Source organism: Diospyros lotus, chromosome 8 (genome assembly GCF_014633365.1).
Source record: "Diospyros lotus cultivar Yz01 chromosome 8, ASM1463336v1, whole genome shotgun sequence".
Taxonomy (NCBI): Eukaryota; Viridiplantae; Streptophyta; class Magnoliopsida; order Ericales; family Ebenaceae; genus Diospyros; species Diospyros lotus.
This window is the reverse complement of record NC_068345.1, coordinates 14,812,265-14,834,351: the sequence shown is the minus strand read 5'-3', so window position 1 is coordinate 14,834,351 and position 22,087 is coordinate 14,812,265. Positions and strand designations below refer to the sequence as shown.

Below are 22,087 nucleotides of genomic sequence, written 5' to 3'. Positions count from 1 at the left end.
CTATAGTTATGCACTACTCAAATGTGGAGTTAGTAGTGGATAACAGTGAACTAAAACGCGGCCTAGGCGGCCGCTGGCCGCCACGATTATGGCCAAATCGGCCACCTTAGGCGCCAGCTCGGCTAATCGGTACCAGGCGGCGCCTAGGCGGATCCCTAGCCGCATGAACCGCCTGGCGGATTATGGCCTAATCGGCCGCGTGAATGGATTAGTATAAATTTATTAGGGTTTTGTTTCCCCTTACACGTTACCCCTTCTCTCTCGTCGATTTCCCCTTCTCTCTTGTGTGCACCGCTATCGACAATCTGTTGCAGAGTCGCCGTCGTCGTCGCCTCTCTCGTGCTCACATCTAGCCACCGTCTCTTGCAGTTGCAGAGTTGCTGTCGCCGTCGTTTCGTGCCAGCACATCGTCGTCGTCGCCTCTCTTGTGCTTGCTCGCACATCTTCCTCACTCACCTTGCGCCTCCTCTGGTAAGTAGTAAGCAAGCAGCAGCAACGCTGCTTGCTGTTGCCTCTCTCGTGCTCGCACGCCGCCACCATCTCTTGCATTGCTGGTTCTTGATCTTCTTCCTCCGCCGAGTGTTTTTGTTGCAGCTGCTTGCTGTTGCTGCTGGTTGTAATTTGTTGCTTGTATTTTGTTGAGTTGTTCTTCCTCGACCAAGTGTTGTATTTTGTTATTGTTGTATTTTGTTGTTATGTCTTTATTTGATTCTATTATTTTTAATGCCTATAAATTGTGTTTCACAAAGTCTAAACTCTAAATTTAATAATCTATATTAATATTTCATAATCTTTGTTTAATTTATATGTGTATTTGGGATAATATGAATTCTAATTTGTATGTACATTTAGAATAATATAAATTTTAATTTAAAAAATAGCAGTTTTTCTAGGCCCCGCCTAGGTGGCCTAGGCGCTAGGCCCCAGCTTGGCGCCCGATTAGCGCCTAGAGCGTTTTAGAATACTATTGGATAAACACTTGTAGTAGAGGCAAGAGGCCCAACAAGTGATCAGGAAGGAATTAGTAGTGGCAGAGAACATGATGAAACAATTGGTAGACAAGAAACGGTGTGAGAGGAATTTTGAAATAAGGGACATGATCTATTTGAAGGTAAGAAGGTTCTAATAACAGCTATTTGGTTTCCTCCATCCAAGATGAGTCCCAAGTACTATGGACCCGTTTAAGTGTTGGCCAAGGTAGGTAAGGTGGCTTATAAGCTACAACTGCCAGAAGGGGTAGGAATTTACCCAGTCTTCCATGTCTCCTTACTAAAGAAATCAATCGGACCCTCGGACCTCACAAGTTCAGATTTACCTCCCATGGAAATAGAGTCCACAGAGGTGGTAGAGTCTCTAGCAGTATTGGACAAGAGAGTGATTTACCACAACTCTCTTCCCATGACATTGGTGCTGGTGCAATGGACCAACTACCATCCTAATCATACCACGGGAATACCTATCGGATCTACTCAAGCAATTCCCTCGAGTTGCTCAGTTGTTGTGATTTCTTGAGGACAAGAAATGCCTTCAAGGGGAGGGGTATTGTCACATTCCTAAGGGTAGGATAGTCCATACAAGAATTTTTGTAAGTTGTCAAGGTTGTGTACCAAGGCAATTATTGGCTGCCAAGGTTGTACCAAGGCAGTTACTGGCTATGCTTATTGGGTATACCTTCAAGAAGGTGCCCCAACTGACTATAAATATGTAAGGAGGCCTTGGCCCCAAATCATGATGAGTAAAGATTCTGATTCTCTCTCTCTCCTCTCTCACCCCCCCCCCCCTCTCTCTCTCTATCTCATTACCTTAGAATTCTCTTGGCAGAATTCTATAGTAGTCCTTTGTCAGCTCTAGGGTGCTAACAAACATACTGGATCAGCAGAGAGGCAGAGAGTTACCTTAGCCTCTGCTTATTTGAACGATGTGGCAGACGCTTGGTTCCAAGGATGAATCTGGTTAAGAGAGAACTGTCAGTGGACAGAATTTGTGGAGGATTTCTGTGAGAGATTCGGTGATAGAAACATGATTGATGTGGTGGAGGAATTTAATAGATTGAGGCAGGAGAATTTTGTTTAGGCTTATCAGATTAAGTTTGAGGAGCTGAAATCTTTTATGCTTAGTCTTAACCCTTAGCTGACTGAGGCTCACTTCGTCTCAAGCTTCATTAGTGGCTTGAGTGAGGAATTGAGGTCTACAGTTAAGGTGTTATAGCCAAAGATGATTAAACAGGCTGCTGAAAGTGCGAGATTACAAGAGCTTACAGTAGAAGCTCTGTTGAAGAAGCAAAGAATGCAAATAAGAGGAACAAGTTCTAATGCCATTCATCAAGGGAATTGTGGATTTAATAGAGAGGCAGCAAAAAACAGTCAGAATTCCAGAAATTTAGCAGTTCCACGAACTGCTGTCTCAAATCAATCTACAGGAGGGAAGTTTGGCCTTGTGGAGAAATGTAGGCAGGCTGGCTTATGTTTTAGATGTGGAGATAAATATATGCCAGCACACCAATGCAAGAGACAAATGCTATTGTTGGAAGGAGAAGACGAAGTAGAGGATATGGAGGAAATTCCAGTAGTTGAAACTGAGATTGAGAAGCAGATAATGGAGAAATATCACTGCATGCTCTAAGGGCTTAGCAAACAGCAAGATTATTAAGGTAGACGGGAAGGTATGCAACCATAAATTGATGTATTGATTGACAGTAGAAGTACACAAGTTTCTTGGATGAGAATAAGAAACTAGGTTGCAGGCTTACTAGCACTCAACCATTATCGATGCCTGTGGCCAATGGCAGTAAGGTGATCAGCAAATCCTCTTGTATTGACTTTCAGTGGAAAATGCAGGGGGAGAGATTTGCAACTGATTTGAGGTTATTGAAGCTTGGTGGTTGTGATATAGTTTTGGGAGTGGATTGGATGAAAACAGTCTGTCCAATCAGTTTTGATTTCAATAAATTCGAAGTTTGTAAAGGATGGAAGGATGACTCTTGCAGGCAGCCTGGATACAGGCATATGTAAGATGATCACAGGGAAAAAGTTGCAGAAGATGTTTATGAGCAAGATGGCACAAGTGGCACATCTATTTTCCATACAAGCTATTGATGAAATGGAAGGATCACAGGAGCAATTTGGTGAGTTATTGGTGACTGTCAGCTAGACTCAACCAAAATGGGAGGTACACGAACTTGACTCCTTGCACGTGCTTTTAGTTGAGTATGAGAACCTTTTTGTAGAACCTACATCTTTACCACCAAAAAGATTATTTGATCATACCATTACACTTAAACCTAATATTGAATCTGTCAATATTCGGTCATATAGTTATCCACCAATTCAAAAGGCCGAAATTGAAAAATTAGTTAAAGACATGTTACAAAAATCCACTATTCAACCCAGCCATAGTCTTTTTGCTTCACCAGTGTTACTTGTCAAGAAAAAAGATGGCTCTTGGCGATTTTGCATTGATTATCATCAATTAAATGTCATAACAGTCAAAGACAAGTTTTCTATTCCTATTATTGAGGACCTTTTGGATGAACTCAAACATGCTACTGTTTTTACCAAAGTTGACCTAAGATCTTGTTATCATCAAATTAGGATGAAACCAGAAGACATTCCTAAAACAAACTTTCGAACCCATCAAAGGCATTATGAATTTAAAGTTATGTCTTTTGGTCTAACTAATGCCCCAACCACTTTTCAAGCTCTCATAAACTAGATTTTTCAACCCTATTTATGAGATTTATCTTAATATTCTCTGTTGATATTCTTGTAGATAGCCCTACCTTTGCTCAACATCTTAACCACCTAAAAACTTCTTTTGAGTTCCTCAGACTTAACCAATTGTACGTGAAGAAGTCAAAGTGTGCTTTTGCCCAGAGGCACGTGGAGTATTTGGGGCATATAATTTCTGATCTTGGGGTAAGTATTGACCCTAAGAAAGTGGCTGCAATGCTTTCTTGGCCAAGACCTACTAATGTAAAGGCTATGAGAGGATTTATGGGACTAACTGGATACTACAGGAGATTTGTATTAAATTATGGAGTTATTAGTAAGCCTTTGATAGAACTGTTGAAGAAGGATAATTTTAATTGGAATCCTTAGGCTGAAGAATCTTTTGTTAAATTGAAAATGGCCATGAGTGAAGTTCTAGTTTTGGCTTTACCAGATTTTAGTAAACCTTTTGTGTTAGAGACTAATGCAAGAAATTTGAGAGTTGGGGCTGTACATATGCAGGAAGGTTGGCCATTAGCCTTTATAAGTCAAGCTTTAGCTCCTAAATAGTTGGGGTTGAGCATATATGACAAAGAAATGTTGGTTGTTTTAATAGCAGTGGATAAATGGAGGGATTATTTGGAAGACAGTCAATTTATTATTCGAATTGACCATGAGAGCCTAAAATACTTACTACAGTAGAAACTACATACATAGCTACAAAAGAAGGGGATGACTAAGCTGTTGGGCCTTGATTATACTATCCAATACAGAAAAGGAAAGGAAAATTTAGCTGCCTTGTCCCGCTATTTTGAAGAAGGGACTTCTGCAACCATCATATCTGTTGTTCCTGATTGGTACTAGGAGGTGACAACTAACTATGAGTTAGCTGACTGGTTTAAGGAATTGTTGGAGCAATTGACTATTGACTCATCTAGTAGACCAGGTTATACAATGGCTAAAGGATTAATTTGGTTCCATGGCAGATTGGTGATAGGAGATTGTGATCAACTCAAGGGAAAGATTTTGCAATCTTTGCATTGATCACCTTTGGGAGGACATTCAGGTATTTAGGACACTTACCATAAGGTGAAGTAGTTATTTTATTGGCCACATTTGAAGAAAAATGTGGTGGATTTTGTGATGGCTTGTGATGTCTGCCAACGTTGCAAGCATAAAACAGTGGCAGCTCCTGGGTTATTACAACCCTTGGCAATGCCTATGCAGGCTTGAACCAGTGTATCTATGTATTTTGTAGAGGGATTATCTAAATCAAAGGGCAAAGATTGTATTTTGGTGGTGGTGGATTGAATCACTAAATTTTCCCATTTTCTTAGTATCTCTCATCCTTTTACTGCTCAAGAAGTGGCCAGAATATTCTTAGATCATGTTGTCAAGTTGCGTGGAGTTCCACAATCCATAGTTTCTGATAGAGACAAGGTTCTTACAAGTCTACTATGGCAAGACCTTTTGAAATCTTTGGGTACTAAGTTGCATATGTCAATTGCCTATCACCCGAAAATAGATGGCCAAACAAAAAGAGTGAATAAGTGTTTGTAGACTTATTTTCGTTGTCTCTGTATTTTACGGTCTAAGGTTTGGCATAAATGGCATTCTTTGGCCCAGAGGTGGTATAATTCTTGCTATCACAGTTCTATTAAAATGTCACCTTTTGAGGCTTTGTATGGTTATAAACCTCCCCTGTTACCTGCCACTTTGGAATCTACATCAGTAGCTGTTGTTGACACTTATTTCCAGCATCGAAAGGATGTATTTCAGGTGCTAACAAGCAACTGCTCAAAACAGGATGAAGCTGTTTGCTAATAGAAGAAGTGGCAAGGAGTTTGCAGTGGGAGATATGGCTTATTAAGGTTGAACACTGCCATCAATGAGCTCTCACTCACGGGTAGGTTTCTAAGCTCAGTCCAAAATTCTATGGCCCTTTTCCTATTGTCGCTAAAATTTGGACTGTAGCTTACAAGCTCCAGCTACCTCTTGACTCTCACATTCATTCGGTATTCCATGTTTCATTGTTTAAAAAATCAGTGGGAAACACAACTGGTTAGTCCTTCTTTGCCATCATTTGTTCTTGATGCTCCTCCTACAGTGAAACTAGCTTTCATTTTGGATAAACAAGTCATTTGTAGGCATGGGACTCCCTTAACTCAGGTGTTGGTTCAGTGGTCTCACCGTCATCCTGATAATAATACCTAAGAACATTTACCCGACCTGCTTACTCAATTTCCTCAAGCCACCCGTCTTCTCTCCATTTCTTGAGGATAAGAAATTTTTTAAGAGGGTGGGTGGGGGCATAAATTGTCATGTACCTAATGTTTGTAAGGGTTTATTGGTATTTTACAGCAGTTCTACTTTGACTAGCTACTCATAGTTGTACTTTGAGCTTTGTATTGGCAGCCCTGTTGGCGCCAAACTTAACTGCCTGGATTAGTATATAAACCTAATCCAGCTGAATGCAAAGGCATTGAAGCATTTGTCCAAAGAATTCTCTGTTTCTTTCTCTCTCTCTCTTGCCTCTTTCTGCTTCCCTCTCTTTCTCTGAATTTTCTTTTCAATTCTCCCTAAATTCTACCCTAATTCTCTCAATTAGCAGTAGTTCTATTCGCTTCCTTTTTTCCCTTTGGGCTTTTCATTAGTGGGAGCACCTCTTGTCTGTGACCTTGTGACCTCGTCAGATTTGAGGACCTAACATGCGTATTAGGTCTTGTGAAGGAGATATTGAAGTGTTTCCAGTTATAATTGGATTACAACAAGGATTTGTGTTGAGCTCTTATCTCTTTGCTCTTTGATGGATGAACTCCCAACGTACAATCCAAAAAGTGGTTCCTTGGGAGTACAATATTTTTAGACATTCTCTTAGTGGGTATGACAAAAGAAAGTGTGACTATTAAATTTGAATTATGGAGGAACACCTTAGAATTTAAAGGTTTCAAGTTGAGCATATCACAAAAACAAAATATATCTAATTTAAGTTTGGTATATAAGGAAATATGGATGATGTCATAGTGAGATTTGAAGATCCAGTTATCCTTTCTTTGCCTCCATCGAGAAATAGAGCTGACTAATCCTAAGGCAGAGGGTCAAGAAAGTCAACGCCATTATTCTTGAACAACTTGGAGCCAGGCATTTTTTTTGCACTTCTATGGATATGAAATAATGGAAAAAATCGGATTCAATTGTCAATTGCCCTTATCGGAAATAGGATTGACTACAAATTTGAGCCATAGCATTTTCATAAACCCACATGATTTTCCTGATCTAAATCAAGCATGTTTTACATGAAGAAGATTTGGCTCAGCATGTTCTATTTGATACAGGTAGGAGAAGAACTTGACTCGGTATTCTTAAAAAAATAGAAGAAGTGGAATTATTCAAAAAGAAGGGGAAATTAGTGAAGATGTTATAGAATCAATGTAGGATGGTTCATCATCATCATCACCACCAACTGCTCCTTATCCTAACCAAATTAGGATTGGTTAATGTAGGATGGTTAAAATGAAATAATTTGTCTTAACATTATATTTGGCAGTATCAATATATATAAAATATGAGTGTAATTGAGACGAGGGCATTGAGGTATGTATGAGACCATATTAGAAAAAGATAAATAAAAAATAAAATTATATGTAATAAAGTTGGAGTGAAGTCTATTGAAGATAAGATGCATGAAGTGCAATTAAGATGATTTGAACATATGAGAAGAAAACCAATAGATGCACCTACAAAGCAAGTGGATGGAATGAAAGAATTTTGTAGTATAAGAGGTAAGGAAGACTAAAGAAAACTTTGTGGGAAACCCTTAAGAATGACATGGGGTTTAACAGCCTTACAGGAAATATGGTTAGAAAGCTAGAATTCATGTTACTGATCCCATCTAGTGGGATTAAGGTTTCAGATTGTTGTTGTTATGTTTTGCTTTTCCCATCTGTAGATATTTCTGACTTTCAAGTTCTTGCAGAGCATTCAGCAACTTCAAATTATTCAATGGGTTGCACTGCAGTAAACTTGTCCCTACAAATGGGGACAGATTCCATTTGTCCTTGAGCCAACTGGGAGGCAAATTGGTCTTCAGTGTCAACTGTCATGGTAGAACCAAAGCGGCTCTATTAGCAGGAGAAGGTGACCCCCGTTATCCCAAAGCCACTAATGCTGCAGATGAAAGTACTATCCTTAGTGGATTATCACCTGGTATTGATATACAGCCTGATACAATAGCATTTGGAACCATCACAGCAGAAACCACTCCTGCAACTTTTGGTTTCTCTGTTGATGATGATGAATTTGATTTGGACTGTCCCACAGAAGGATTCTCATCTATTGCAGAGGCAATTGAAGATATTCGTCAAGGAAAGGTTGGTTGCCTGTTTATCCTTTTCATCCTATAAAAAATGAAGCACTTCCTCTCTCTCTCTCTCTCTCACACACACACACACACACACACACACACAGAGGTGCATGTGCACATGAATACATCCAGCTTTTCCATACTAATTCATAATTAAATTGCAGATAGTAGTGGTTGTAGATGATGAAGATAGGGAAAATGAAGGAGATTTAATAATGGCCGCAGAAATGGTTACACCAGAAGCTATGGCCTTCTTTGTCAAGCATGGAACTGGCATTGTTTGTGTTGGCATGAAAGAGGAAGACCTGGAGAGGTTGGAACTTCCTTTGATGGTTGCCCAAAAGAAAAATGATGAAAAGCTTTCTACTGCATTCACAGTGTCAGTGGTATGCGGTGATTTCATATTTGATTTAGTTGGTACTCTGGATATTTTTCTATCAGTTTTAGCTTTTGAGGACCATTTTCTATTAAGATTATTGATGATCTGTCATGCCTGCTTGATTATATTCAAGATTCCAAAATTTGGCACAAAATATGCTTGTGTTATGGAGTTACTTAGGGAATTGTATGTTTGAGGATGAAACTGCTTTATCACTTCAGCTAAAAATCTGACATTTTATGGACTCCCAATGATGATAAAACCTTTTAAAAAGCTAAAGTACCTTCCTATAACAGTTTCTCCTAAATATTGGGAATGGGTAAAATAGCATTGGTTGTGCATTTATTATGTATCCTATGCATTAATGATATATACATATTATGCAGGATGCAAAACATGGTACAACTACTGGGGTTTCAGCTCATGATAGGGCAACAACAGTATTGGCTCTTGCATCCAAAGCTTCAAAGCCTGAGGATTTCAACCGTCCAGGACACATATTTCCGTTGAAGTACAGGGAAGGTGGTGTTCTAAAAAGAGCTGGGCATACAGAGGCATCTGTTGATCTCCCTGCACTAGCTGGTTTAGACCCAGTTGGGGTTCTTTGTGAGATTGTTGATGATGATGGTTCCATGGCTAGATTACCTAAGCTTATGCAATTTGCACAATTGCATAATTTGAAAGTTATATCCATTGCTGATCTTATCAGGTTGGTTGTCATGGCACCCCTTGAGAAAATATTTCTCTCCAGTTTGTTGTTCATCTAAATGAGATTACTTCATCTCTATTCTCATTTTACTGTCTTCTATAATTGTTTCGATGGCATAAAAGATGAATTTCTTGTTTATTGCATATTATGGAATTACTTCTTAGACAGGTGCATAGAAGTCAAAAACGTGAATACTCATCACATAGTTTAGACAACTTTCACACTATTACATAAGAGGATAGAAAATTGCGATTGAATCACAAGGGGTATTCTGTCTTACTGGCAAAGATGGGATTTAGTATCCTAGGTTTAATAAAATGGAGTAGGCAATATTGTAGTAATGAAGATGTATGAGTTTTGTGTATGCTGGCATCTTGAATCTTTTGTCACCCAATTTTTAGATATGAAGGCATGTAAAACGTTTTCAGTTCTATTTTTGTTTATTGTCCTGGCCAATTGCGCAATCTCTAGAAAATCCTGGGTGACTGATACTTCTGTTTCTCTGTAAATTCATTTTCTATTATTCTCATTTTCTTTCCTTTTGCTAATTTATTTTAACTTGTGATTGCGTCACATTATAAAGCATATGAAGGAAATGACTTAAAAAAAATGAGTTACAATTGGCAGATATAGGAGGAAGAGAGATAAATTGGTGGAGCATGCTTCTGCTGCAAGGATACCTACTATGTGGGGGCCATTTATGGCCTACTGTTATAAGTCGGTCATAGATGGGATCGAGCATATTGCAATGGTGAAGGTAAGCAATGTTCGTGACTTTATACTAGAAAATTTGTAAAATGTTTGTACCTCACAGAAACCCAATTGACAATCCTTAATCTAATTTACTTGTATTTTGTTTCATTGTAATGCAATCCTGAATTAATTGTAATTTGTACCAAAGGCACATAGTAGACCTTTTAGGAAGGCTTGTATTTGATGTCAATTGGCCATACGTTCTTTCTAAATTTTCTTCCTGTTTTTCTTGGCATAAGAGATCATCTTTGTGTTAGTATGTTAAGGTTAGTTACGGAACTTGCATTGACAACTGCTCTTCCTGGAATTCTTGTTCGATTTGCATTATATCAAAATGGAGGGTTTAACTTTTTCATGCCATACCCATGCTGTATTTTCCCTTTATGTAGAAGATTTTTGGTTCTTTTGCGTGGAATTTATGTCAACACAAAGTGCCTTTTTTATTCTGGTATTTCAGAAGGAAAAAAGGATCGTCTAAACAATAGCACTGAGCTAGTTAAGTTTGTGATGTGAACAGGGTGACATCGGGGATGGACAGGATATTCTCGTGAGGGTACACTCAGAATGCCTCACAGGAGACATATTTGGATCAGCCAGGTGCGACTGTGGGAAGCAGCTAGCTCTTGCAATGCAACGGATTGAGGCTGCTGGCAGGGGTGTGTTGATATATCTGCGTGGCCATGAAGGAAGGGGCATCGGTTTGGGCCACAAGCTACGTGCTTATAACCTCCAAGATAATGGGCGTGACACAGTAGAAGCAAATGAAGAGCTGGGTCTCCCTGTTGATTCACGAGAATATGGCATCGGTGCGCAGGTATGTATTACACAGTGATAATATTTTTGTTGTTATTCGGTTTTCTTTGGTGGGGGAAGAAGGGTTGAGATGATGCTTCAATGTTATGTGCCACTCAAAACAAGATTAGACATTTTGTTTTGTTCTCCCCCCCCCCCCCCCCTCTTCTTTTTATGGTATCTAGATGCCCCTTTTATAACACATTATTAAGGTCAGGTTTCCTTAAAATGCACCTTCCTTGACTGCCATAAAGAGCACAGGTACAAGGGAATTGAATGTAGCCTAAATGGATGATACATCTTAGTTCAATGTAAGGGAAATTTCTTAAAAATTGAGTCATTGGCTATCATTTACGCTATAGTTTCAGTTTCGAGGGCCCTAGTCAGAATAAAAATGCCTGTTTTTCCTGTTCCCCTAGGCTATATGTGGATCCATTGAAATAGTAAAAGCTTATTCATCAATGCCTGCACAATAGTTGTGACAAAGCACTGTTTAATGATGTGTTATTTTTCTTGTTTCTGCACTGTTTTAGCTGGTTGGAGAATGAAATAGAGCAGACAGTTCAGGAAACTAAGTTGCAATTCACTTAATTTATCTATGCCAACAGAGTTTCAATCCATGTTACATCCCTCGCCACCACAAGTAGAGAAATAAAGGCTTGATATGTTGTTGTTTTACCACTTCAGATACTAAGAGGTCTTGGGGTCCGAACAATGAAGTTGATGACCAACAACCCTGCAAAGTATGTCGGGCTCAAGGGCTATGGCTTGGCGGTTTCTGGGAGAGTGCCCCTTGTGACCCCTATCACAGCGGAGAACCAGAGATATCTAGAGACAAAGCGCGCCAAAATGGGCCACATGTATGGTTTTGAATCCAATGGCGGTGGCGCAAGCAGTGTCACTGGTGGAAATGGTAAGCCGGGCTCCGATAGCTTGCCTGATTTCGGACCCATTGGTTGAAGCCCAGATGTGTGATTGATTCTTTCATTGCCATCCGAAAATTCCAAAGAAAATCCTGTTGTTATGATATATATATATATATATGTATATACATACAGAATCTAACGGTGTTCATTTGGTTCAAATCAGACTAAACCAACTCTAGATTGGACCGGGATCAGAATTTCAAAGATTTTGAATCGAAAATTAGACCCGTTGGGGTTGGGACTAAACTGGACCTGATCGGTTCAGTTCAATCTAAATTGGGTTATAATATTTTTTTTATTTTTAGCATAATTTAAAAAATGTTTTATGTATTATGTATTTTTTATTTCAATTATTATTAATATTTAATAATCATAACCAAATTTTGATCTTGAATTGAGATAGATCAAAAATCAATTATAGTGATGTCACGAGACTAGAATAAGATCCTTTGGGTCTTCAATGGAGCCGATGGGTTTGAAATTAAAATTTAATCATCCCTGTTAATTAGTTTATTGAATAGAATTGCCATTTGATAACATTTTTATTTATACAGAAAGAGAAAGAGTGAGCCCACAAGTAATCACGATAAAATTAGTTATGATTTTTTAAAAGTATATTATTTCTTTGGAGAGTATGTTTTAAATTGAAAAAAAAAAATTGTTACTACCAGAATGTGGCAATTATGTACATTTCGTAATTATGTGGCTGTTTTTGGTTATTTTCCAAATGATAGTATCAACTTCTGGACTTCTTGAATTACTTTATATGGATTTATGTGATCTATGAGAACTCAATAGTGTAAATGGAAAATCTTATATATTTGTAATTGTAGATGACTTTTTCAGATTTACTTGGACAATTTTTTTTTTTAAGAAATAAGGATGATACATTTGATGAATTCATAAAATTTAAAATAAAAAAGGTTTAAAAATCTCAAATATTAGGAGTGATTATGGAAAAAAAAATGTGAGAATATTTCATTCAATCATGGCATATTTCACAATTTTTTAACTCTAAGAATTCCTCACCAAAATAGAGTTGTGGAAAGAAAAAATAGATGCCTAGTTGAGATGATGAGTATTATGCTGTGTGAGAATGGCTTGCCTAGATATTTTTGAGTAGAAATAGTAAATATTGCTTGTCATATTCTAAATAAGGCATCTATTAGGCTAATTCTAAAGAAAACACCTTATGAATTATACAAAGGTAGAAAACTAAACATAGCATTCTTTAGAGCTTTTGGTTGCAAGTGTTATGTACTAAATAATGAAAAAGACAATCTAGGTAAATTAATTTGATCAAAAAAGTGATGAGGGAGTCTTTTTAGGTTATTCTTTATCTAGTAAAGCCTACAAAGTATATAACAAGAGAACCTTAGTGGTGAAAGAGTCAATTCATGTAAACTTTAATGAAAATTTACCTCAACCTCAATTAAATGATGATGAAAATGAATGGGATATTCTAGAACAACCTATTGAGGAAAATAATCAAAAGTCTCAAAAAGAAATAAAAGAAGAAACCTCAAAGGTTCTATCTTGCCATAGAGAAAAGTCCTACATTGATGAATCAAAGATCTTAAGAGATATTAACTAAGGTGTTAGAACAAGATTTCATCTAAGGAATCAATGTGAATATGTAGCTTTCTTATCAAGCCTAGAACCCAAAAGCATAAATGAAGCTATAGATGACCCTAGTTGGATGATGGCTATGCAAGAGGAATTAAATTAGTTTGAAATGAACAATGTATGGACCTTGGTACCTAAACCTAAAGATAAGCGAACCATAAGAACAAAATGGGTTTTTAAAAACAAAATGGATGAACATGGAACAATAGTAAAAAATAAAGCTAGACTTGTGGCTCAGAGATATAGCTAAGAAGAAGGGATAGAGTTTGATGAAACTTATGCCCTAGTAGGTAGACTTGAGACAATTAGGTTATTGCTAGCTTATGCTTGCAACGAAGGGTTTAAGTTATACCAAATGGATGTCAAAAGTGAATTCCTAAATGAATTCATAAAGGAAGAAGTATATGTAAAACACCACCCAGGTTTTGAGAATCCACTTCATGACGATTATGTGTATAAGCTTACCAAGGCTCTTTATGGACTTATCAAGCACCTAGGACTTAGTATGAAACTTTAAATAATTTCCTCATTAAGAATAATTTCAAAAGAGGTAATGTAGATACAACCTTATACATCAAGAAGGATAATAAAGATATTCTTATAGTTCAAATATACGTGGATGATATTATAGTTGGTTCAACAAATGAAAACCTATGCAAAGAATTTTTTTTCCATAATGCAAGCTGTTGAGTTTGTTCTTAAATGTTTTGATGATGAATGCTTTATACAAAACTTTAATGTAAGGCATGTTCTATATTAATGATGCTTTGAGAATAAATTCAAGGAATCTTGTTATGTTATGATAAGTTTGTTAATATGTTTAGAATATTGCTCAAAGATATGTTAAGTCTGTCTTATATATTGAGGTTGCCTTAGTTAAGGAACCTTGATTGGATTATCTTTTAGTATGCTTTATCTATTGATGTTCTCAAATGTGTGTGGTCATATACTTTATTGATATATTTTTTTATATACCTCTCTTTGGGGTCATCCTAAAGATAATGCAGGAGTGTTTTGTGAAGTTCATGACATGCTAAGTGTTTTATGTGGTAGCATTACTCAATGTTTAAGAGTAATGTGTTCTATATTTCATATTTGATGTTTAAGTGTTAAATATCAAGATTTTTTAGTAAATGATCATATATTCAAGATATGGTACTTGAGTTTTGATTTATAGAATTTAAATTGTCTCATCCTTCATGTTAGAGTTGTGTTAATAACCTTAATATATTTTATTTATGATTAATCTTATTTGTCAATATGCTTGATATGTCAATAGGTTGTTCTAGGATTTCAAAGGATATTTTAAGTATCCATAATTCATGAGTGTCATATGAATCTTATGATACTTAGAGAGTAAACTTAAGGTTGGAGAATATCTGAAGTACTCAAACTATATGAAAGCATTTTCTCTAATTCAAGAGTAATGTGTTTATTTGATGAATATGTTTCAAAGATCCTTGCTTCTGAGTAAATGTATATATATTAAGGCAAGTGATTCTAAGTACTAATTCATAGTGCTCATATTCTCAAAGTTTTCGAGTCCTGAAATTTAAAAAAGACATCTTGAAGAACTTATTAAGTTCAATGTATGTTGCTTGATAAGCAAAATCATTAAAGTTCTTGAAAGAATTTGAATGTTATATATTTTCCAAGCAATACTTCCTAGTGTTGCTCATATTTAGATTTAATGCATTTGAGTATTAGAATTCTAAAATTTTTATCTTTCAAGAATTACTCAAAATATGCATTAGTAGTATTTGTGTATGATGCCATAGGACTTATAAAATAGAAATCATATATATACATATATATATATGTATGTACTCTTGTTTTGATAAATATAAATGAGATATCATGATAATCAAGCTGGGGCATCTTTGTGATATATGAGTACCATATATTGAACTCAACATATTTGCAATATTTTATATGTTTTGTTTTAGTCAAGTAGCAAGTAAGTTATTTGATTTTTGTGTGTTTCAAGAGTGTGTATTTGATAGTATGAATGAATAGATATTTGAGTAATTGTGTCTCTATCAAATATGTTATGTGCTAAGAAGAATGATTATTATTTTAATTTTAGAAAAGAGAAAGCTTTTAGTTAAGTACATATATTGTTATCTACTTGTCAAATTCATGTGCTTGAAAAATATTTTTTCTAAAGCTTTCTACGTAATCAAGTGAATGTGATTGAAAAATTAATTTTAACAAACTTTCACAAATAAAACTTGTGTTTATTTGAGTTTAAGGTTTATATTATTTAGATGTTTATGATGATTTTCAAAACAATATATGTTGATTAAATAATAGTCGAGTAAGACATATAATAAATCGAGTATTTATTTCAAGAAAAATGTCAAGTTTCATTTCTTGAACATTAGTTGACTAAGAGTTAAGCAAAACCGAGTAAAATCTTGTATTAGTGAAGTATCTATGTTCCATAGTCGAGTGTTTTTGCTTGAACAAAGATTATGAGATTTTAATCTTTTTTAATCGAGTATTTTTTATGTGTAATTGAGTAAAAGTGGTGTACAATTGACTATTTGTGAGCGATAATTGAGTATCTTATGTATATCTCTGTATAATCGAGTGCAGTCAAAGTTTACATGAGTATAGACCAAATATACTCGATTATTAGCTATGTTTACTCAAGTAAGGACCTATAATAGTCGATTATTTTTGTGCTAAACCTGATTTTTTTACCTGCTGAACTAGCCGTTGCAAGTGCTTTTAATGCATAGTTTTGTCCGTTAAGACTCCAAAATGACTCTAAATTTTATCTCATTCATTTACCTTTATTTTTTAATACTCTAATGATTATTTTATGAAAAAAGAAGGTTGTACTTGCAGATTTCATTCTTTTGACAACAAGCATAAAAGGAAAAGAAGATGAAAAATAAGGCTACTGTTCTAATACTTTCTACTATTGCTTTGAGCCAAAAAGATTCTTCAAGCTTTCATCTTCAATTAGAAAAAGAGAGAATGAGTGCTTTTATTTTTTATATTCCTTCTATCTCTCTTTTCTTTATGAGAAGTTAATCTTGTTATTTTGTTCTCTATCTTGTAAGAGCTTCTCAAAATTTTTAAATTGTAAACTTCTCTTATCTTTTTGTGGTTGGTGCTTGATCCCTTAAAAAAACATGGTGTAAGAGGTTCCAGCTTCTCTTTGTAAAATCTGTGTTTTTGGTTACTGTTGAGCTATTGAAAAGCTGAGGTTACAGCTGCACCTGTTAAAAAGCTGAGGTTATAACTGATTCTGTAAAAAGCTATAAAGGATTGTTATATTCTTGGTGAGGAGCTAAGGGAGTGGAGTAGGCTAGTTGAACCGAATCACTATAAAATTTGTATGTGTTGCATTATTTATTTTTTCATTTCATTTCAGTAATAAAATTTGATCTTGCAAAACTCATTGTTATTCAAATTATATTTGCATTATTATTTCTTGAAGTATTAAGAATTTAAGAATTTAAGCTTTTAATAAAATTTCTTATATTCATCTTTCAATGATTCTAAAAGGCCAAACAATTTTCTTTGCACAAAAGCCTTTAAATCTAAAAAGTTTTTGAAAACGCAATTCACCCCCTTTTTGGGTGTATTATTTCTTTCACAAGCTGAATTTGAAATGATCATGGTAAGAGAATTGAACAATTTTCTAGGATTACAAATAAAACAAGTAAAAAATAGAATATTTATTTTCCAATCTAAATATATCAAGAATATTCTAAAAAAATACAATATAAATGACGCAAAGTCCATAGATACTCCAATGAGTACTTCTATCAAGATGGACAAGGATGAAAGTGGGAAATAATTTGATTAAAAAATATATAGAGGCATGATAGGGTTTCTTTTATATCTCACTTTCTTGTACCATAGAATTGTCAAGCGTCCACCCAGAGATATTTTTAATAAATAAATATTAGTGGGCGTAATTTTTCCAAGAATAAATCATGAATAAATAGGAAAATAATAATTAATAATGTTAATTATCATGGTTTGGAGGGCAAAATTGTACAAGAAAAAAAGTGGCACATTCCCCTATAAATAGCATAGTTGAATGAGTAGAAAGGACTTTTGGCATGATTCCCGAGAGTTGAGATTTTCTCCCCGAGAGCCTTTTTCCGAGAGACTCAACTTCCGCCCACAAGCTTCTTTCTGCAACAAATTTCCTTTCTCTCCTTGGAAGGATTCTCTCTGTAATAGATTTCCTTCTTCTCTCTAGAATGAATTTTCTTTCCATGCTTGCGCCTTCTTTCCACAAGCTCTCTTGGCCGCATGGTTTTCTCGACCACATCTCTTTCGATTGCATGGTTTTCTCGACAACCAGGCCGCATGGATCTCTCTCGGCAACTGGGCCGCATGGATCTCTCTCAACTACATCTTTTTCTTAGTCGCATACATCTTTCTTGGCCGCATGGGTCTCTTTGCGCTCGCATACTTCTCTTTTACAAGGTCGTATCCACTCCCGAGTGCTGCCACCTAAGCGCACATTGCATGCCACGTAGTGCCCCTTAAAACAATAGTGTGGTAGGTTGGAAAATAATTCAAGTTTGCCTCCCCCTTGACTCGAACCCGTAACCAGCCTCCTTATGCCCGCATAATCACTTGACCTACAAGCCTCAATATTATATGTGCAAATTAATTTTATAGTAAATCAACTCCTACTTTCCAAAATTACACTCTCGGAACTTACCGAAAGCTCTCAACCACCTTCCCACTTGCATATTGTAACCCACATGCATGCAATCCCACGTGGGCCCTCTTAGCCACATGGCTGTCCCTACGCTCTCTTGTCAATTGGGCTGCCTGTGGAAGCTCAGTGCATTATATAATATCTTATAATATTTAATTGGGTGTAATCCCTCTCGAAAATATCATGGAAAATCATGAATGATGCACTACACTTGGATGCATCCTTTCACAATCCAAAATTCTTCCCGGGCTAACCAATTAGAGGCTAGGAACTTGCTCCGGTAGCTTTCCGGAAGGCCCACCTTCTCTTGGAGGACTCCCTAGGCTACTTTGTCTTCTGAGGGGATTCCTCTTAAGCCCATCCGAATTAGACCAAGGACCACAGTCCTCATGCTTACCACGTGTATGTTTATCCCCGACATCTGGTTAAAAATACTATTACTAGCCCCTCTCTCGTCAGGAAAGATACATCTTTTATATTTATTAATTGCACACTAGGCGAAATCTTTACGAGTTCCCCTGGATAACTATTTTCTTTCACATAATGACTTAATCATCAAAGGGCACACGTGGGGTGAGGAATCTCCGCGTTCCTTCTAAATTGTTCTTGTGAGTGTAGTTATGCCCTGAACACACGAGAATATACCATTGGATGGATTAATTCTCTGTCGAAAATGCACCTGAGGGCTTATTCGAGACTCTTATCAAGTAATCAAAAATCGAAGCCACCCACTGTATATTTCCATGAGCAGAAACTTGTTAGTTGTTCACCTCGCTCCACCACAACAACAGTATTCCCACATCATAAATCTCAATTGTTGTATTTTTGGCAATCACAATTTGGCACCAAATTTAAGGCTAGAGAAGAGAGAGGAAAGAAAAACTTGGTTATGCACCACTTTGTATGGAAACTAGCACTAAGCCCTTGAGTTAACCTGGATTCCTTGCAAGGATTCGACACTAAGCCTCAAGGCAAACCTGTGTCCCTTGTCATAACCCAGTTCTAAGCCTCTAGGTAAATCTAGATTCTCTATGGTGGCCAAATTCAAGATAGAGTTGGGAAACGCACGAAGCTCGAATTACAAGTCCTCATCTTAGGTCGCGCTTGGATCCCACCATCTTGCACCAAGATGAAGTCTGAATATACCCGCTAGTAGTTAGCCCATGTTTATTTGGATGATGTCGCATAGTGGTCACATATCTGCAACAAGGTATTGAAGGTTCAGTGTCTCTAAAAACCAGCGCTTGGTGCTTTCTGAATGAATATATGATTTACTTGACGTTGGGGAGCTAAGGCATGCTCTAACCTTACGCTGAACTTAGCCTAGCTTATGGCTTTACCATGGGCAACTTGGCGTGAGCAACTTTGCCTTGGCACCACTTCACGGCTAGAATAGGGGCGTACCCAACCTAAACACTCATTTATCCTAATGATTTGACTCTAAGGGTCCATTATGCTTAAAACTCACCGAGATGGTTAGTTTAGAGGTGGCCACCCCACGATCACCCGTGATAGCCAGGCAAAAGGCTGAGAGACAGTATAAGTAGCATTGGCAATTTCACCCCAGTTAGTCATCATTATCCTGGCTTCCTGACTAGTGGTATCCAATTCAAGGTACACAAGGAGCTCTTCTTTACTTTCTCTGTCATTTATTGTTTTCAACTTCTTAAGAATATGCGTGTCAAACTGTATTGGACTGCTTGAGTTGAGAATTTCAGGCACTAACCTTGTGACTGAGAAGTTAAATACTAGCCAGCCTGGTACGAGAAGAACTCTAACTAGTGGATGGCATAATGCTCTTGTAAAAACTAAGGTATTATGCCAACCGATCCAATCTTTCCATATTTAATCTCTTAACTAATGTGGTTGGCAAATCTAGGGAAAAGCACAAGAGCATTACCAAGTACCAATACTTGACTTAATTATTTTTTTGCACGGTACATGCATCCCAACTTATTCATGAGCGCATGACATGAGACATATAAATTAGCAATGTACCGTGTAAGAAAATAAGAAACACCATAGGCACAAGAAAAAATTTATTGCTCCTCTCATTTCTTTAAAACGATTACATTCAAGAATGGAAAGTACATACAAAACATTTGACGAAAGTAAAAGAGCAAGGCCTAATATATTAACAGTTGAGGTGAGACATTGGGTTACTAGAGAAGCTACATGCGTAGCTCTGATTAGAGTGCCTCATTGGCCATCCTCCAACTCTCTTGAAATACCATCTTCCACCTCCTAGACTACCCCTATGATTCCCAAAGAAATACTATTCTCTCGAGCACATATCAAGTCTGCGACCTAGGGAGGTTGACAGTATCATTCCTCGTCCTCAAGTTGAGGTACTTGTTAGAAATCCTGCAGGTTAGGTATGACGCCCCACTCCCACTTACGGGTGCCACTCGTAAACAATCATCCGAACTGCTCTCATGCCTGGTCATATGTGAAGGGCAGACTATATTTCAACATGAAACGCCCTAGGTGGAAACTAGGCTTCGTCCTTCTCTTCTCTCAATCCCAGAATCGACTAGCAGATTTGGATTTTAACAATTCTACACTCGGCTAATTAATTTCCATTTAACTTGCCCAAAATCCCCTTTTAAATAATTTATTTCTTCTTCTTTCGAATATTCCACCGGGCTCCATATAGATCAATTTCCAAACCACCAATTGATTTTTCCAATTTCGAGAAACTCATATTATTTAAATCTCCAAAAATTTTGGCATTTATCCCAAAAATGATCGAAAAGTCCATTTATTTTGAAATTTCCTCCGAGACCAAAATTAATCTATAAATGCCCCCAAAATCCCAAATTTAAAAAAAAAAATTGGCCGGTGGGGCCTGCTAGCGCGCCCGGGGCCTCGTGGTAAGCTGGTAGCGCTAGCCTGCCCGCACCCGTGCGCCTGCTGCCCACTATGGCCCCTTGGTGGCCCCAACTGCTGCCACTAGCCTTCACCCACCTTTTTTTTTTTTTTTTCCTTGGGCTTCTTAGCCTAAATTTTCCAGAATTCAACCTTAATAAATAATCATAAAAAATCACTAACATTACCAATAAAAATCATATTATTCGACCCCTTTGGTGCTTCCAACAACACATCAAATATGAGATTTACACCAATACTTAGGCTTCAACATGCCATAAGCCATTATCTCACTTTCAAAATAAAATCTTACATCCCAAAATGGAGATTAAACACCATATACATCACAAACTATAACCAACAACACAAATTACATCAAGCATCTTAGATCCTTCAAGGCTTAAAGCTTGCAACATTCCCAACCTCTTGACAAATGAAAAACCTACAAGGTGAGGGTGAGAACCTCATGAGCCATAAAGCTCAGTAAGGGTACAATGCATATAAATATGAATATAAACATGATTATGTATGCCAAGTGCATACAAATGAGGCTAATTTCTTTCATCATCACAACCCACCAAGATTTGAGGCATCAACCTACCCCTTCCCCTAACACTAGTCCTCTATATGGCCATAGGTACACTAGAACTCATATCATATAAATGTTAACCACTACATGCAAATGCTAAATAAAAATTTCATAAAACATATTTACCAACTTGTAAGGCCACCTCCACATAGGGTCATCCCTTACCTTTAGAAATCCTTGGAAGCTTTCAAGCCTTTTCTTTAAAGAGAGATTCTTGCCAAAATCCTTCTCCCCATCTAAGAAGAGATTCTTGAAACATTACTCTCCAAGAATAAAATAGGCTAAGAGATGAAGAGAAGAATAAAGACTTACCTTTTCCCCCTCGGGTTATTCATGCCTCGAGGTTTCGCTTAGGCTTTTGGTCTTCTGACTCTCAAGGACATTCATCAATCAATACCACTTTGGCCTCTAACCAAATCATACTACTGGTCACTGGTCATATCTATTGCAACGATGTCCATCTCTTGATGTATTTCAACTCCCTCAAAGCATCGCTTTGCAGTTAACTTCCTATTTTCCACATCAACTGAAACCAAAACTGTAACACCCCGTCTCGCGAGGCGTGTCACTATAAGGGTATTCCCGGGATTTCTTTTTTTTCTTCAAGTTCAACACGCACGGTGTATCAAGAACAATCTTCACATGCAGTTACAAACCTCGCGAACCCCAGCCTTGCCCG

General features: G+C 37.0%; 1 protein-coding gene across 1 annotated transcript in view; it reads left to right on the top strand.

Annotated features, from left to right (window-relative positions):
- LOC127808085 (bifunctional riboflavin biosynthesis protein RIBA 1, chloroplastic-like) overlaps positions 1–11,875 on the top strand; it is a 29,262-nt gene extending 17,387 nt beyond the window's left edge. The window contains exons 2-7 of the mRNA XM_052346446.1: positions 7,684–8,077; positions 8,235–8,456; positions 8,836–9,158; positions 9,786–9,915; positions 10,429–10,725; positions 11,391–11,875. Coding sequence (XP_052202406.1) covers positions 7,684–8,077; positions 8,235–8,456; positions 8,836–9,158; positions 9,786–9,915; positions 10,429–10,725; positions 11,391–11,663 — 1,639 coding nt within the window. The 3' untranslated portion in view covers positions 11,664–11,875. The remainder of the gene's footprint in view (positions 1–7,683; positions 8,078–8,234; positions 8,457–8,835; positions 9,159–9,785; positions 9,916–10,428; positions 10,726–11,390) is intronic.
- Positions 11,876–22,087: the final 10,212 nt, after the last annotated feature.